We start from the raw sequence: 18,651 nt of genomic DNA on the forward strand, positions 1-18,651 counted from the left end.
TGACTTGCAGCTTTATCTCATAATCTTTTGGCCCTTCTCTCTCTAGTCCTGTGCCTGGTTCTTAAGGTAATGATGTGCCATGGCACAGAAGCCTGGGGGTTGCCCTCCAGGGTTAGTTTCCTGCACTCTCCCTGCTGAATTAAACACAGTTCTGAGCATGAGCCAGTCTAGACCTCCTGCACATCAAAACAGTGAGGATGCCAAAAGCTGACAAAAGACAGGTTGTGGAATGCAACCCCCACTTATACCTAGGGGTCTAAGATGTCTGCCAGAAATTCATAACCCAAGCAAGAAGCCAGCCTTCCAGTGCAGTAACACCAAACTGTGGTAGAAGGTGCTCAAGAGCTTTATTTAGTCCTGCAAAGACTCAATGGTGAAAAAAAAAGAAAGCTTAACATTCGGGCTTGAGAAAACCGGTGGATTTCACCCCCTGCCCCATGACGACAGACTTCAGAGAGACAAGTTCCATATACCTATCATTATAACGGCTTTCACAAAGCGTAGTTTCAGCTTCTTTAACCAAATTTTTGGAGTGGTAGGTGGTCTTTTCATACCCTCCTAAGACAAACAATGTTCACACGGTTTATTTTTCAGAATGATGGAAGTCCATCATACTCTTGGAAAGCTGCCTGAAATTATATGGTGCTTATTAACATAAAACACTAACTGAAATATTCTAAACCCAAAGCAACTGTTTGCACATTGCAATTTTGATTGTCCAGAGCTGTTCTGAGATACTTTCTCATCCTCTCAGCTTCTACTGGGGCTTTTTCTTTGAAATTTGACTATAATCCAGCTGCCCTTCCTAATTCTAGAGGAGCAAATGCTTCAACTCTTCAGATATGACAGACCTATTCACAAAAAAACTTCCATACACTGAAGGCTAAAAAATATACTTCTTCAATAGCAATAGTTAGTAAAACAAGCACCCTTATGAGAACCACTTGACACTTAACAACCTGTGTTTTCCACCCATACATAGAGACATACACATTCACAGTGTTGTTCTTCAAAAACACTAAGTTTAAGAAAAAATCCACTTATGTTAGATTCAGTAATTTAATCCTTTAATGTAAAATCCTTTCTTTTATGAAAAGCAAGAGTGCAGCATCTTCTTAGTTCTTAGCTTAAGCATCCTGACTACATAGGATCACTTGGCTTAAGTTACTTGATCTATTCAACTACTGGAGTTAATTAATCTTTGATGTAGTTGTATTAAATGTACTTGGTTTAGTAAATTGTCTTCAAGTTACTCAGCAAACAAGACTAATGAAGAAGCTATGCATTTCAGTGATAAAAACTTGCAGACAGAATTTTTCCCCTTCCTCCAGCGCTACCAGACAGAATCCTTAAGATCAGAGTTTTCTGTCCAAACAAGCACACACTGCAACATTAACCTAAAGAATCAAATATTGAAGTCATCATCTGTTACTGAAAGTTTCCACCATGTATGAGAATTGTGCAAATAAGTACATTGTATTTCAGTGAATGAATAACATTTTTAATGTTACTTGAAAGGATTTCATGCTTATGAAAAACAGTCAACCTGATGATAGGGAAGAATTTTCAGGTATTCTCTGATTAATTTCTTGGTTAACCACCAATGAAGGACAAACAGAGCATGCTTAAGACACTATTTTCCAGACTCACTCCCAGCTTTTGCATAAGTTTAACAATTTGTATGTAATTGTTATCCCTAGAATAAAATGCACATAAATTACTTTAAACGACATATCTAAAGCAATTGGCTACTTAAAAGATTAATTCCTTAGAGATAACAAAATTCATTATTCCTCACTCGAAATAAGGTTCAACGCCTAGAGTGCAGGCAGTAAAGGATGCCTTAACAAGCCAGGTATCTATCACAGGAGCCTCTTCTCAAGGCACAGTACTTTTCCACAAAGCAATACAGAAAGCAGTATAAAGACAAATCAACTCGCAAACGTGTAACCTATAGATTAAGTACCTCTGTCTCTTTAGCTGGGCTGGTCACAGCGGGCACGTCAAAGGCACAGTTTGCCCTCTTAACGGACAGGTAAAAAGGATAATCCTTGGCCACCATGGTGGCTGCCGGCGGAGCGGTTTCGGGGGTCACCGCTAATTCTGTCCAAGCAAAAAACGCGAAGACAAAACTGAATCTCCTTTCCTGGCCTTCGGCAACTCTGCAGCTGAGATGTTGCGCCTTAGGCTCCGGAGCTCATGACCTGACCTACCGAAGAACCTGCGCTCGAATGCGGCTGCAGACACCAAGCGAGCAGCCCCACGGTGATGCCTCCACCAGACCCGCCCCGAGCAGGCGGGCGTGGGGCGGGGCCGCGACCCCGCGGGAATGAGCAGAGAGTGGGGACCGCCCCAGGCACCGCCCCGCTGCTGCGGTTGCCCTCCCCTCCGGGCCAGGCACAGCCACAGCCACAGCCACAGCGTGCACAGCAGCCGGCAGGGCGAGGCCGGCACCGGCACGCTTTGCAGACACCAAGCAGAGAGGGTTTCCTGGCAGATCACAGCAGCCCCAGCTGCAGGGCCGTCTCGTCCCAAAAAACCTTGCAGTGCTATGGGCGGCCGTGGCACCTACATTGAGTACTCCTGCTAATCAGAGAGGGAACACAGTATCATCACACAAACAGACTCAACCAGGTTGGAAGAGACCTCCAAAATCATCCAGTCCAACCTATCACCCAACCCTATCCAATCAAATAGATCATGGCATTAAGTGCCTCATCCAGGCTTTTCTTGAACATGTCCAGGGACGACTCCACAACCTCCCTGGGCAGCCCACTCCAATGAGAAATCACTCCCCTGTGAACAACTTCCACCTAACATCCAGCATATACCTCCCCGAGCACAACTTGAGACGGTGGCCCCTTGTTCTGTTGCTGGTTGCCTGGCAGAAGAGACTGACCCCCACCTGGCTACAACCTCCCTTCAGGTAGATGTACACAGCAACGAGGTCACCCCTGAGCCTCCTCTTCTGCAGGCTGCACACCCCCAGCTCCCTCAGCCTCTCCTCACAGGGCTGTGCCCCAGGCCCCTCCCCATCTTTGTCACCCTTGTCTGGGCACGTTCCAGTATCTTAACATCGCTCTTGAATTGAGGAGTCCAGAACTGGACACAGTACTCAAGGTGTGGCCTGAGCAGTGCTGAGTACAGGGGAAGAATAATTTCCTGGTTATGCTGCCACAACACAGAGCATCACTCTCATTCTTTTCTGCTCCCCCCCATTTTTTTTTTTTTTGTTTTGTTCACCCAGAGTGTTGTTTTTTCCTGCCTGGCAAGCAGGAGTACGCTCCTTCTGTTTTCCAAGTTCCATTTTTGTTGCTATTGTTTAGTCAAAGAGCTCCTTTGCTTGCATTCCTCATTGTAACAAGCCAAGAAAGAAGAAAAACACCTTTGCCTAACACAGCACACAGAGCATTTCAGCACAAAGTGTATTTGATGTCTACCTTAGGACAAAGGTAGTGAAAATTTCCTGAAAAGACAGAGGAAGTGTTAGGGGCCCAGTCTGCAATACAGGATCAATCTGTCAAAAAGAATACATGGGAGACAAGGAAAAGGAAACTTAGTAGGAAGCTGGACGGTAGGAGGAGGACAGGGGAGGATATTTTCAGCCAAAGCGAAGAAGCACAACCAAGAATAACTTAACAGGGTTTGAAAGAATGAACTGGTGTTAAAGGTAGATTGTTTCATGGAAGTTGCTTTACAAACGTCTATTTCCCTGGAGGTTAATTAAATAGTGATGTCCTTAGAATAAGCTTAGTCAAATGGCAGACACAGTCCTCATTTGCACACTTTCCTTGGATGTCACCGACATCCCAAACACACAATGGCTCTCACACTCCTCCTAGGGTTTTTTTTTTAGGAGCACCTGCAATAGAGACAGAGAGGCTATCCTGTTGCCTACTGTGCAGAACACTTTTATAGGACATTTAAGCAAAGTGATAAATCAGAGCTGGTGTGATAAAGATCTACAAATATGTGACAGAGAAAATAAATAGGGAATTATTTTTTTTCATTGCATTCACATAAAGAGGGAAAAAGAATGCATCAGATGAAAACAGACGGTTGCAGATGCAGAGCAAAGAAAAAGGAGCTTATTCTTCACATTATGTATGATTTTTGTGTTACATACAATGGAAACATTAGTCACAGTATGATGTTGCTAAGAAAGCTTCTCAGACAAGTTCTTCACTACTGGGACAGAGCTTTTAGGGAAACAGCATGACAGGCAAGTTCTGGTTTGTACTGTTTCCCAAGCATCTACTGCTGACCATCAGTGCAGGCTTAGTATTGGATTAATCTTTGCTGCAGCTTCCTATTTCAAAACAATATGAAAAGTGTGTAGCATTTTATTGAGAGACTATTTGCCTTACCTGAGGATTTCTGAACCAATGAACAATTATTTCATTCATGTAAGCATGCATTCATTTTTGCAAGTCTGGACATACCCCTGAGCACCTGATAACATTGGATGGTTTCCCACAGTGCAAGCACATCAAAACACCAATACACACAAGTTGTATAAATTGGTCAAGAACCTCCTGAGAATGCTGCAGCTGCTCTGTAACCATGTAAGCCCAAGAAGTCTTGATTTCAGCTTCACTTAAATCAGTCAGATAAAATGCCTTTGGGGCTTGTCCTCAAAGCATTCTAATCCTGTAACATGCTTCACAGCATAAAGAGGACTTCACATGGGACAAGAGTGTACCAGTTTGGAGACTGGAATAGTAAACTTTGGTTTATATACACAAAAAATGTCAAAAGAGGGATTCTGTCATTTCTCCATTAACCAGGCCACTGTCCTTCAGCTTGACTAAGCATTTTTGAGAAACAGGAGAAAAATCTGCCTTAAGAGAAATATGATTCTTGAAAACAGGCAAGACCTTCATATCAGTAAGTTTCAAAGCATCTTGTATCTACAATGCAAGAACATGAATGAATGTCAAAGAACATCTAAACCAAGATTCATCAGACTCTTCAGACGTTTGTTGCTGTTCTTTTACAGGAGAGTGTAAATACAGTTTTTGAACTGAAGTTTACACCTAACTTTGTAAATATCACATTATCTGATGGAGCAACACAATGGCACAAATTTCAAACTATTTTCTCTTCCAAAGAGCTGAAAATGTGTGTAGAATGTTTTGTGCATTCATAATTGAAACCATGTCAGTTGAGTTATGGTAGAGAGTCTCTTAAGTATCAAATACAATACTTGGAGTCCATTCTGAATGATCTTACAAAGCCAGTGCTAATTTCCATTTACATTTCGTTTCTACATTAATTTAGACTGCATAGTGAGTGCTCATCAATAGTGACTGCATTATGTGTATGTGCACGCATGCCCAAGCAGAGCCAAATGGCAGTCTCTAAACTGTTGACTGAAAAGGTCCCTTAGAGAATTCCAGTTACACAGCAGAGAAACAAAGGTTTCAGTGATACCACTCTGGAATCTTTTAAGAGTGGAGCCAGTGAGTCCACTTATGAAAAAAGCCATGCTTAGACTACAAATCTACACAAACAGATGCGAATTTCAAGCTACTTTCAAAAATGAAACAAATTGTTAGGAAAACACAATAATTGTGATTAGATTGTACAGTATACTGCTGCATCAGTTTTTGCCATTTCTGGAACAGGTTTTTTGTGAGTTTGTTTTAGCTTGGTTGTTTAATTCACATAGGCCAAAGGCATACTTCAATCTGACAGTTACTTAGCTTACTTATTTCCCCCAACAGATATTTGGTTACGCTGGAAAAGTTCTGCTTAAGAAAGGTGCCCACCACTGCTGACCTGGTTCAAGATGGAAGCTCAGTGACAGAGTTCTTCTGTGACTGTCTTGTTCATGCCAAAGCCTTTAGTCACTTTTCCTCACACATTCAAAAACTAATTCTGAAGTAATTATTGCAAAAGCATCTGCCTCCGTGGCCAAATCCTTTGAAATATTTTGGGTTTGAACCTTAAAAATATCTTCGTATGTGACTAGAATTCCTTTGCAGCTTATGCTCATCTTTGGGATACATACAGCTTTCATCAGAATGATTTTAAAGTTAAAATGGAGCTGATTAAAGGTTTCTCAAAGGATCAGAAATACAATGGCCAAAGAATACAAACAAAAAACTTGTTAAAAATAGTTAAGAAGTTATTATGCTAAGTAGGAGCAAAAGGAACTGAAACATTTAATCTAAACATTTAAATAAGGAAAACCCAATAGAGAGAACTATCTTAACTACTGAAGTAACAGGTTTTAAGGAGTTCAGTGGAATAGAAAATCATCAATTAAAGTTGAACTCTGCCTAAGGAAGAAAACCCACAAATAGGTTGTTCAAAGACCTGAGTTAGTATTTTTATTGTTTTGCTTGAGTTTTGTTTTAACATGATCTTTGCCAACACATTTTAACTGCCTTTGGGCAGAAACACAGAATCTGTGATTATATTGAAATGTTTTGAAAAGTCTGTAACCAGATCTCAATTACCTCTTGGCATCTTAATGTGACTGCTTTTCCATTAGAAGTCAAAATACATTTTGCTAAAGTGATAAAAAAAAAAATTACAACCAAACAATGAATTTTTGGAAAAACATTAGTATGCCAAGAAATAAAGGACCTTGAGTATCTGTTAGCCTGCCTGCTTCTGTTTTTCCTGCCTACCCAAAGTAAACAGCCCTTGGCTTGGTTTTTGTCCACATTTAACTGTGATGCCTAAGCAGCAGCTTAGTCTTGGTTGCAGCAATTCAGTCTGATCATTTCTGTTTTTAATTACTTAATTACTATTCTCTTGTGATTTGTATTATGAGAATTTCTCCTTCTGCTCTACCCCTTTGGATGAAACCATCTGCCAAGGTGTTTTGTGTTTCATTGTTTTCATTTCAGTAAATCCATTCCTGCAGAAAGTACTCTGTAGCTAAAGGATGCTAAGAATTGCATTTGCACCGAGGCAGAGGCACTCCTTTCATGAGCTTCCTTTAGGAAGATGTCATTTTTAAAGCTGTCTCAGATTCACATATAAAAACTGTTATGGTGAGTGATCTGTAGATCAAGACTAATGATGCCCTGCCTACAAAAATGAGGGAGGATTAATGCGTCTCCGTCCCTTTACCACATCCAACAGTGCAAAGTAATGAAGAACCATGGTGGTTTGTTGTGAGGGAACGCTCAAGGTGTGGCAAGGCTGGGTAAAGTGACACTTCACCAGTTACAAAGAAGTTGGTTGAGCTTGTCTAAGTATAATTCCCTGGAGAAAACAGAAAGGAGGAGGTGGGAAGAACTTACCAACGTAGATTTTTAAACAGCCAGTCAAGTTCTGTAAATGGTGACACGATAACCCAAGTGCAGCATCCTTTCCCAAAACTATACTGAGAGTGCTAGTCTAGGGAAAGGAAATTACTGGACCCACTTATATGATGTTTAAATAAGATTAAATGTAATTAAAATAATTTTCTTTAAATTATAAGCACTGTGGGAGCAGGGATTTCTCCCAGAGCTTCTTCTGACTGCACAATTAAGTAACAAATTTCTTTTAAAGCAACTATTGTCTCTAATGTTAAGTGCTTACCAAGACATGACAGTAGTTATTTTCTGGTTTGATTAAATTTTATTATAAGAACATTTATATTACTTGAGTAACTTCATATTTATCCTCAGAGAGGATAGTGTTTTGTAGTCTTTTTTCTGTATGCTTAGTTATGAGCAAGAAAGAAATGCTACTCTATTAAGAAGTAGTAGGATTTTTTCCCCACTTCATAACTGATCTCACCTGTAAAACTGGCCAGATGTTACTCAACTTATTCTTCCAAACATCCCCTCCAACTGCAATATGGGAAGCAAAATTTGGGATTAATATAGGTCATTAGACCAAATTACATAATGGGGAGGGAGAGGAACAAAAAACAAAAACAAGAACACCAAAGCAAACAACAGTGGAGGAGCTTTCCAGGTGACATGGGTACTTATTCAGGTCAGAAAACAAACAACAAAAAACCCCACCAAAATAAAACAAAAAACCAAAATCCTAAACAACCAAACAGAAAACACACACAACCCAAACCAAAAAGAACAGAAAGAATCCAGCCAAATAAACCAAACAAAAAATGAACCAAAACCCAACAGACGTTGGCTTTTCTTTTCCTATTCATTTATTTACCTAGTTGTATGAATTTCAAACCATTTCACTGTGGTGTTTTACACCATTTCCTACACTTATCCCTCAGTATACCTTGCCCTAATCCCAAGAAATTATTTGAATTAATAAAAATATTAATGAAAATGAATTAACAATTTGCCACTTGTTGAAGTAAAAACTTCGTTTCCCTTTCTTGTGCTCCCATTCCTCCTCCTCCTTTTCATGCTCTTTCACTGGCACTGTACCCCCTCTCTCTCTGTGCAGTCTTATACCAACTGCAGCACTCACCTCACCATACAGGTAAGCCATCAAAACCCATAAAAGTATTTTCTTGTGCCAAATTTCTTTTCTGCTAGTTTTGTAAGCCAAGTAAGTATTTTTTTGCCACAGGAAAAGCACCAGAAGTCACTGAAGGTAAATGGTGGAAAAGAGCACAAGTATAAACAAGGACAGGACAGGGAAAAGGCTAATATTTCTCCTCCATAAAACTATGAACTATTAGCTCGGCTTCAGTTTTTCTTCATGAAGTCATACCCAAAGAATATCATTGGGTTTTTGGATTAAAGTTTTGGATCAGATGCTTTATTTATTTTAAAAAGCAGATCCACCTATTAATTTCCATAACAACTGTGCACTGTTACTCATCAAATCTGTTATTTTTGCCATTTTGAATTATCATGAAATTAAGAGGACATCTGTGCTTCTTGAATAACTATTTAGAACAGAAATGTTGAGACTGACTTCATATTCTCCTGAGCATGGTGTACCCTTTTCTACATCATCACCAAGGAGATGCCAGTACTGCTTCTAGACCTGAAGGTAAGCAACTTCAAATTATCTGACACAGGTTTCAGGGTATTCCTGGTAAAGAGTGATAATAATCAAGCCAAACAGTGAGGCTATTAAGAACAGTCTAATATCTGAGCTGAAGTAAAGAAATCTCAAACACAAAATGCCTTATTTGACACTGCAGTGCTCACTGATAGCCCAGGGCAGAAAGCCCCCACATCTGGCCCTGAATACAGTTTATCAGATCACATAATGCCTTCCAATGCAAATTATCACAGCTATTATGCAAATTGCAATATTCCACTATCGTGGTACATGAACCTTTTTAGACATGTTCAATTCCCATGTGCTATGACATACTGTACAAAAACATCAGACAACAGTGAACACTTAAGAATTATATCATCTTTCTCGTATCCACATCCACTCCTTATAAAGGAGGGGGGAATGGTATAACTTAAAAAATAAATGTCCTTGTAATAAATGAAAATGCATTAACAAATGATAGAAACAACTTGCTGTCAGTATGAACAGTATTCCAGATGAAGGATCTCAAGGATAATGTGACATTAGCTACAGTGAGACTAATCTTTGAGACAGTTGAAATGGAACATAACTTCTTCAAACAGACATCAACAACTTCTTTGTTCAGACTCCATGATCAAGAATCGGAGAATCAAGAATGTTTTACTTCAGTAGTAACAAAATAAAATGTAACAGCATAACTATATTCCTGAGTGTAAATATAATGAAGTAATCCCATGTGGTACAGAAGTTACTCTAACTAAAGTTTTAATTGAAACATAAAAAAAGGAAACTTCTTCCTCTGTTCAAGAATGGTAACTACAATTTAATAGTAATTTTTGCATCTGGAAAATGTAGTAATTGACTGATCACAGAACCAAGATGATATATTCATATGTTTTAGCAAGGATTCAGATTTCATTATGTAATTGAATTTGGTCTTAAATTACATGGATGTCAAATACTGTATCTTCAAATCTCTCCTAAAACATGAACAGACTTTCTCCTTAAGACCCTAGTAAATAGTCAAGTATTAACATAAGAGACTTTGGAACAACATGAAGTAGCCATAAACTTTTAATACCAAGCACTTATTTCAGAGACCAAAATGATAAGCAGTTGTCAAGTTTGTTCTGACCATCATGTAACTTCTAGGGATAGCAATTCTGAAAACATGGGGAGGTATAAGGGCAAATAAAAGCACAACAATTTAATTTTGTTGTTGTTTTTTTGTTAATTCAAGTTAAGGATGAAAGCTGCCATTTTAGACTAGACAGGGATGAGAGCAAACTACTTCAATGGCAGAAAGATTTGTGGGATTGGGATAAATAATTAATCCATCCTTTCAGAAGCCTTTGTAGTTTCTGTTTGATGCAAAATAGAAGTCGTTAGAGCAATGGAAAGAGCAGCAGTATGATCAAAGCAATCACATAGGAAAATGTTTTTTGTGGTAACATTTGGTTATATACCTGCAAGGCTAAAGTGGTTTTGTTAAAGCCAGAAAACAACGGTTGCTGCTGTAATTAAAATACAATACAACATGACCTTAAAGGAAAATTGTAGCTGTGTAAATAGAAAAAGTCCAGAAACAAACTGTGACATGGAAATAATATCAAAGTTATATATAAACATTAGACCTATTTCTCAAGTGTATCTGGTATCATTCAAGAACACAGAAGAATTTTAGAAGAGAGGGCATTTTAATGTTACATTAAATATTGTATCTTGATTTTACATGTGGTAACATCTTCTGTAACCAACGGGTTGAATATTTTTTCTTTTGAAGGCTATATACCTCTCATATCCCACTAGCAAGCTATACACAATACTGCACACTGAGATTCCCAGAGACTTGACTTAACTGCATCTTTGGTCTTGCAGAAAAGCAGCAGCTTGAGATGCCCCTGATCTTGACTAGTAATAACAAAAATTCCTCCCAGAAACTCTTATTTCATTCTTTTATTCTAAAACTTTGAGTCCACGTATGAGTCCTACAGAAAAGAGTAAAATCACATAAGACTTCTCAGTAACTAAATTTGCTATAGTTAAAATGACCTTCAAGCTCTTTAACAAATAACTGGGGTTTTGTTACCTCGAAGAACAGCATAAACAAGGTATTTTTGTGCCCAAAACAGATTTTTAAAAAAATTGTTTTGTTACATCTTGTAGACTTAAATAGAGGTGCAAAACATGGAAGAGAATCCCTGGACCCACTGCAATCAAAGAGAGCTCCTCCAAGCAGGCTATAGCTCACTCATATCAGTAAAACATTGCACTGGCTATATTTATTATCATAGTATCATCAGGGTTGGAAGAGACCTCACAGATCATCAAGTCCAACCCTTTACCACAGAGCTCAAGGCTAGACCATGGCACCAAGTGCCACGTCCAATCTTGCCTTGAACAGCCCCAGGGACGGCGACTCCACCACCTCCCCGGGCAGCCCATTCCAGTGTCCAATGACTCTCTCAGTGAAGAACTTTCTCCTCACCTCAAGCCTAAATCTCCCATGGCACAGCCTGAGGCTGTGTCCTCTTGTTCTGGCGCTGGCCACCTGAGAGAAGAGAGCAACCTCCTCCTGGCCACAACCACCCCTCAGGTAGTTGTAGACATTGTCATTTGAGTACCAGCAAGCCAAGCTGATTTAGAAGTACAGATATGAGAGAAGGTATCAATGGAAGCCATATTACTGACTTAGCAATGAGCTGAATTCTTCTTAGGAAAAAAAAAATCTTATGACCATCCATAGGTTAAAGCAAAAATATTCCGTTACATGTAAAAGTTGAAAGAGAAAAGGGTAAGTAAAAGGTGCAACAGAAGAAAAACCACAAGCTTTTTCTCCAGGCTGCAGGATAGAAGGCTGCAATTCTGAGTTACAGTAATAATTACTGACTGGAAGCATGATACATTCCAGTGCCTATATACTGATCTTATTCCAGATGGATTATGCTTCTCATTAATTACATAAGTACCAAACAATTAGGAGAAAACACAAGAGTGAACAAAGTGCTGGCTTACAAACATATTGCAATAGATTAAAAGAAAAAAAGATAATCTTTATGTTATACTTCAAGCATACTGTCTCCTACAGGTGTTCTCAGTGTGCTCTGCAAGCTCTCCTTGAAATCACTACTCCATCCCACCTGACAGAGGAGAGCACAGACTGGATATTCAAGATGATCTGAGGGAGCTGCAATGATAATCCACAAAGAGAAAACCTAAGTGTTTAAATCCTATAACATGTCCAGCCCTTGCACTGCTGAATCAAAACTGAAAGGCTGAAAGGACTGCTTTATAAAAACAGAGCTGTCTAATAAAGGTTGGAATGCACTTCCTATCTGAAATAGAAAAACAGGTAAGTTATTGTATACTGTTCTCTGGAATGTGATGGCTTTGTTTTTCTACAAATATTTAGAGACTACCTGCTTCTGTTCATAATTGCTTCCTCAGGATCTGGTATTTCTATTAAAATAAAGGATATTTGTCTTGCCAAAATGACTGCAGATTTACCACAGAAAAAAACTATCTATTTTGCTAGCTTAGGAAGTTTCATTTGTTTTAGTACGTGCTATCTAACAGCAGATGTGCATTAAAATGTGTCATTGCAGGATGTATTAACCACATCACATGAATAAGCCAAGCAGCTGAAATAAGAAGCTATAAAGACTTTTTTGAACATGAGCAGCCTGCCTGATCTCTATGAAACTAAATCATCTGTCTGATATTACTTGCACATATGGGAAAGACACAATAACCATGGCAACAGATCTTATGTAAGGCACAGCACCGCCTTGCAGCAGTACACTTGTTCCACCACTGCTACCTACCCTACTAGCACTGTTTTTCCTCCCTTTTAATTGTACATTTAGGTATCTACAGTATAGCTAAAATGCTTACAACTCAGATCCCTCAAGATGCAATACCTCAGGAGGTGGCAGAGAGGTTGGTTTACTTGCAGTGTTTGAGGTTTTAATTTTAGTCATTGCCTGCCAATGTTTACATTTGTATCCAGACTATGAGAAGCAGTTTTGAGTGAGATACTGTCAGTTTCTCAAAATAATGGTAACAGAAAGAAACTCAATGAACAAACAACTGCAAAGAGACATTTATCTGGCAAAAAGAGAAAAGTAGAAGAGAGAAATCTTTAACCCTGATCAATCCATCCTGATTCCATCTCTGGTGTTCAGAGATGAGCAGCTTTCGTTAGGACTTCACATGCAACTTGCCAAATACCATGCTGAAAAATTACATCAGAAACACAACATTTCTCATGCTCTAACCTTAGAAAAGTGCACAGTATAAATCCAGTCTTATTTTTTGACCATGATATACCCCTATGCAGATATATGTGCAAGTACATTCTGCTAGCAGGTGGGCTCCAGAGTAAGAATCATAGAATTGTCAGGGCCAGAAGGGGCCTCAAGGATCATGGGCAGGGGCACCTCACACTAGATCAGGTTTTATTCTTTGGGAATAAAAGCTATGCCAATTTTACACTGTCATTCCCCAAACTTTAGGGATAATGGGCAACAATAATGAGCAGGTGTTGGGCTTACCAACAACTTCAGGCTTGTCATTAGGCTTTTTTTTCCTAAATCTCATGCAGTCACAACAAACATTAAGGCGATCACAGAGACAGTTCTGTCTGCCATCCAGAATCTCAGGACTACTGTTTTAGACCTTCTTACTGCAGTAATTAATAATAGTTGTCTTTTTGAAGTGGCCAATACCAGCAGAATACTTGAAGAGTTACCATGGCACTTTTTTTTAAAATCAAATTACACTCAATTCCCCTGTTAGTATTCACCAGTGAAGAAAGGCAAGAACACTAAAGAAACTCTCCTGTGAGACAACATATTCGCTTACAGTTGATAAGATTCTGATAATTTTGTTAGGTATTTTTCCATATATAAATAAATTCCAATATCTAAGACTAGGTTCTTTTCTACTGCATTCAGTTCTTATAGGATGAGGATTAAGTCTTGTTTATGAAGCTGGGTGGAAGGTTTTAATGGTCATTTTCAGGAAGCATGCATCTGTTTTTTAAACTTGTTCCTTCCTAAACTTGCTAAAGTTGGCCCCAAAAATGTATCAGGAAATAACTGGAGGATGAGGGGGATGGGGAAAGAAACTTTAAAGACACCTTGTCTTAATTAAATCTCTAAGTGTTACTTCTTCCTGTTCAACTGAGTCACAGATAGCTTTAACATATCACACCTGACTAGGGGGGAGGGAATGTGTCAACTTCAAGAATAGGTTCATATTTCAGCTGCCTCCTGTAATTGGCATCCTGGAATTAATTAATGAAGTGGAACCAGCACATTCTTGAATGCAGCATAAAATTAAACATGGCAGGCAGTATAGAAAAAAACATTGCTGCTTTCTTCAATGTGGAAAAGTAAAACAGTAAAGTTAAATTAACAAATAGATGTCAGTGTCTCTAGCACACTTTTTTACCATTTGTGTCTCCCAGCCACAAAGCTATTACCTGAACAAACAGGCAAAGCAAAAATAGTTCTCCTACCTAATAAACAATAGCCTTTGACATTTTTAGTCTTTTTGGTCATAGAATTATCTTAAATAAAGTCATGAGATTCTATGTGGCTGTTACAAACAGTCTCAGTTGGAACTTCTCAGTAGACAGAATCAACATTTCAACTACTAATTCAGCTGGAAAGCCAGGGTCAGGAATGCCGTCAGCTTCGTGTACTCACCGACTCATGATAGGAATGCCATTTCTCTAACCTTTCTTCTTGATCAGTTCTTAGTGTTCAAGGAGCTCATGAGGGATGAAGCCAAATGCTTAGCTGTTGCAGTATAGAGAACAATCTTTGAAGGAGTACAGACTGAAAAACCACCCAATTATTTTGGTTGTTAAGTGACACCAGATTGTAAAAGAATACATCTATAACCATGAAAGAGTTTCTTTACCCAATGGGATATTTTAACTCATTTTTTTTAGTTCCTTTTAAGAAATAAGAATTTTCTCAAGCTGCAATAAAATATGGCATAGCTTCATCACTTGTGCAGCAGTACCTACACATACCACAGGAACTGTTTTATAAAGGCTCTGTCACTCCTTCCTCTCTCATTTGCATTTAGGTTTTCATTTTAGAATGACCTCATGCATCAGACTGAAAAGAAAAAAAATTGCTGCTGAATGCACCAATTCTTTGCTGTTTAAACTAAGGTCACTGAGAGGAGACTAGAGAATGAGAGGTTTAACCATTAAATGCATCCAGTACTTGTATATTTAAAACCTTGTGGTCTGCTTAATGTGTCCTCATGCATATCTATTTGTAGAGCTTTTTTAGCCTACTTCAAAGAGTCAACACCACAAAAAGGAAGTTATTTTCAAAAAGCACTAAAGGCAACAAATGTGAGCCAATATAAGCAATGATGTATCTCTTGCTGGATAACCAATGGAGGAAAAAATATTAATATGTTGAGACTATTTTTCTTGCCAGTGTAAGACAGATGACAACAATAAAAGTCACAGTATGGCAATACTACTGCTAAAAAAAAACACTGCCAACAAGACATCTCATTAATGGAAGGGAACATTTGTTCTTCCTAGCCTCAAACAGAAAAAAACCAATAACAAAAACGTCTCCCTTCCAAGAAGCCATGAGGAAAATTATTTTCCCTGAGGCACATCATCTTAACTTTCTAAGGAGTTAGGCAAAAGCTGCCAGTTATGCATGTAATTCCATTCATGATCCAAGACGCAGGTGGTGTCCTATTTTATTGGCCTTCCCCTTCTCTCACCTCCTCGTTGTGCTAGTTTGAAGCTAGCTAGAGTGTTTTGGTGAGAAGAACCAGATTAGAGGCTGTAAAAGGAAAACAGTGGTGATGTCTATTTCGCTTACAGTCTTGCTGAGAAGTATAGGAACAAGAAATAAAAAACATTAGATAACCACTCTCACACTCAGCATTCACTCTCGCTCAGGCTGCTGGCTGAGCTGCATCTCTCTAACCTAACCTTCCATTTTGGACTAATCCACTTTGCTTTCTAACCTCTGGCCCAACCTCTACTCTTCCTTGGGACTGGGGTAAGGGGAAGGTGAAGGGGTGGTTGAGAGCCCCTCCTGGGGACTCAGGTTTCTGGGAGTGGAGTTGTGTTTCTGTATTACCTTTTTTACCTTGTATATCTCTGTATATAACTGTATATACTGTAAATATCTGCTTGTATATTGTGCTAGCTGTAAATATAAGCTTCATTCATATTTCCAGAGCTGGCTGAGTCTAGTCTGGGTGATTTCTAAAGTGTGGGGAGGCAGGGAACACCCAAACCATCACACTCAGAAAAAAGCCCAAACAAATGAAAACCCCACAGAACCAAACAACAAAACCAAACAACTGAGCTTAAAAATACAAAGTGAAGGAATTTTGTATGACCACAGTGTCACAGTATCACCAAGGTTGGAAGAGACCTCATAGATCATCAAGTCCAACATGTCACCACAGAGCTCAAGGCCAGACCATGGCACCAAGTGCCATGTCCAATCCTGCTGTGAACAGCTCCAGGAATGGAAATGAAAGGTCATGTTATTCTTAGAGGGCTCTTTAGCCAGTTAATATATTTTGGAACTACTGTAAACCTAAACAAAATGCCCATTTAACATGATGATTTTAAAGCCTGCATGAAAAACATCATTTTGTAAATTTGATTAGTATGTTATCTTAGTATCACTAAGGAAAAATAAGCTCGTTAGCTTTTTTTAACCAGTGAAACCAAGCTACAGAATGAGTGATAGATCAAGTCCAAGAGACCTGTGTGCCATAACCACCAATAATCTTGTCGCTCCAGATAGGCACAAACCTAGCCTCCACATCAGCCCTTTGGCCTGTTCCACATGGACATAGGCAGGAAGCTCATTACCTAGAAACTGTTAAAAGTTCTATATGAGCAAGAAAAGGGTATAAAAAGCTGCTTATCCTGGCAAGAGATTCTACTCTGAAAGCAAAAATGTCTTCAAACATCAGAAGACACAAACTTCTTGAATTCAGAGCAAATTTCACACAGTGCGCAGGAAGTCACAGTGCTATTTTAAGAAGTGATGGCACAAAAGAATGTCATAAAAGAAGCACAAATTAGCAGCCTTCAGATGTCAGCAAAAAACAACAGAATATGAAAACAAATCTTCCAGAAATAACAAATATGTACAATGAATAATGTATACAACATATATACCAACACACCAATGCTCAGACAAGTCTTGGCTTCATGTCTTAGAATTGACTCATTTGACTTAAGAAGCAACTATGGAGCTTTCATAAAACAGGTAAGAAAAACTTCATCCAACTACTCTACACTCCCTAAAAATACTTCCAGAAATATACTGGTCAATTAGTAAACAGTTAATAGATAAAACAAGCAATAGTGCACATTCTCAAAGAATGGTCATGCTCTCATGATAAATCCAGTTGCACAGTCTGCCTCTTCTGAAGTTCCGTCCTGTTTACATCCTGGCATGCAGACATCTCTGACCACTTTTTAGACCCAACAATAGGTACACATTAGACAAAAATACAAATATCTTTGTATCAGAGTTGTTGGCATCTAAATCAGGTAAGGAATAAATAAGAACATATGCCTATTAAAACTTCCAACTTGTCTTTGTTACTATTTTCACACAATCAAGGTCCCTATTCTTTGGCTGAAATCAAAGGTTTCTGGAAGAAATTCCATTAACTTCACAGGAAGAATAAATTTACTGCCAGCTTCTCTCCCTCCAGCAAAGGGCTTCCATTTGTTTCATTAATTATCACACTTTTGGAAGTCTGCAATTAGTTTCATTTCAAAGCTCTTCACTAATGCTTACAGAAGAGTAATAGCTACATGAAGAACAACAAAACACTTCACCAAGGTTATATATTTAAGCCTCAACTATCATACATTCTCATTTGCATGTTCCATAATTCAAAACTAAGGTAAGTGAATGGGCTCTTTTGAAAGATGGTATAGTCAAAAAAGGCCAAATAACACATGGCCAGTTTTCACTTTTCATTGGAGAACTAATTTATAACACAGAAAAGCAAAATGCTAAATATAGAACATTTGGCTTAAATGGATAAATTACTTGGCTGAAATGGGTAAACTGTAGTTCTAGCAATGCTATGGATTCTCCTTGTAATTACCAGCTTACCTACACACCAGTACAAACACATTCTGGGTTTATGGAATCTGCACTCCTAAAAGCCTTTAAAAAATCAATTATTTATCCATGTAATAGTAAAGTAAAATATTATCAACTGCCTCAACTTTTCAGTAATATGCAGCTGGTATAGAAGGAACTTTAGATTCAAAGCACCAACTTAATGCTTTATTCTCCCTTACCAAGTAGGCAAGTTAAGTCACTTATGCTGTAAGGATTGCAGCTGATTAAAACATCATTATATCATTAAAATCAAGTTGTTCTAAACACATAAGGATGACAAAATTCAATTTCTTTCACAGTAAAGCATGCTGAGGTAGTTTGGAAGGTAAAAGTCTCAAAACAAAACAGGAAATGCGCAAAAAATCACTAAGTGTTTTTAATCAATCTGCTAAGGACAGAACAGACTAGTGGAATATTGTTATTTTTAGGAAATCAAAAGTGAATTATATTCTCACAGTGAGTTAAAACTGCTGCACACAACAGCAGATATTCACTTGTATTATTTTACCTACAGCGAAATTTGGAGATCAAGTGTTTCAGCACCACTGGCAATCCTGTGCAGATGTAT

General features: G+C 38.5%; 1 protein-coding gene across 7 annotated transcripts in view; it reads right to left on the minus strand.

Annotated features, from left to right (window-relative positions):
* Positions 1 to 18,651, minus strand: part of ARHGEF3 (Rho guanine nucleotide exchange factor 3) — a 117,759-nt gene that overhangs the window by 24,653 nt on the left and 74,455 nt on the right. Inside the window, exon 1 of one of the 7 annotated variants that reach the window (XM_064156716.1) lies at positions 1,967 to 2,242. The exons of 5 other annotated variants lie outside the window; for them this stretch is intronic. In XM_064156716.1, the coding sequence (XP_064012786.1) occupies positions 1,967 to 2,062 (96 nt within the window). In that variant the 5' untranslated portion in view covers positions 2,063 to 2,242. Of the gene's footprint in view, positions 1 to 1,966; positions 2,250 to 18,651 lie in introns of those variants that run through there. One more of the 7 variants, XM_064156719.1, reaches the window with a different exon arrangement.

This window comes from Pogoniulus pusillus, chromosome 16 (genome assembly GCF_015220805.1).
Source record: "Pogoniulus pusillus isolate bPogPus1 chromosome 16, bPogPus1.pri, whole genome shotgun sequence".
Classification (NCBI taxonomy): Eukaryota; Metazoa; Chordata; class Aves; order Piciformes; family Lybiidae; genus Pogoniulus; species Pogoniulus pusillus.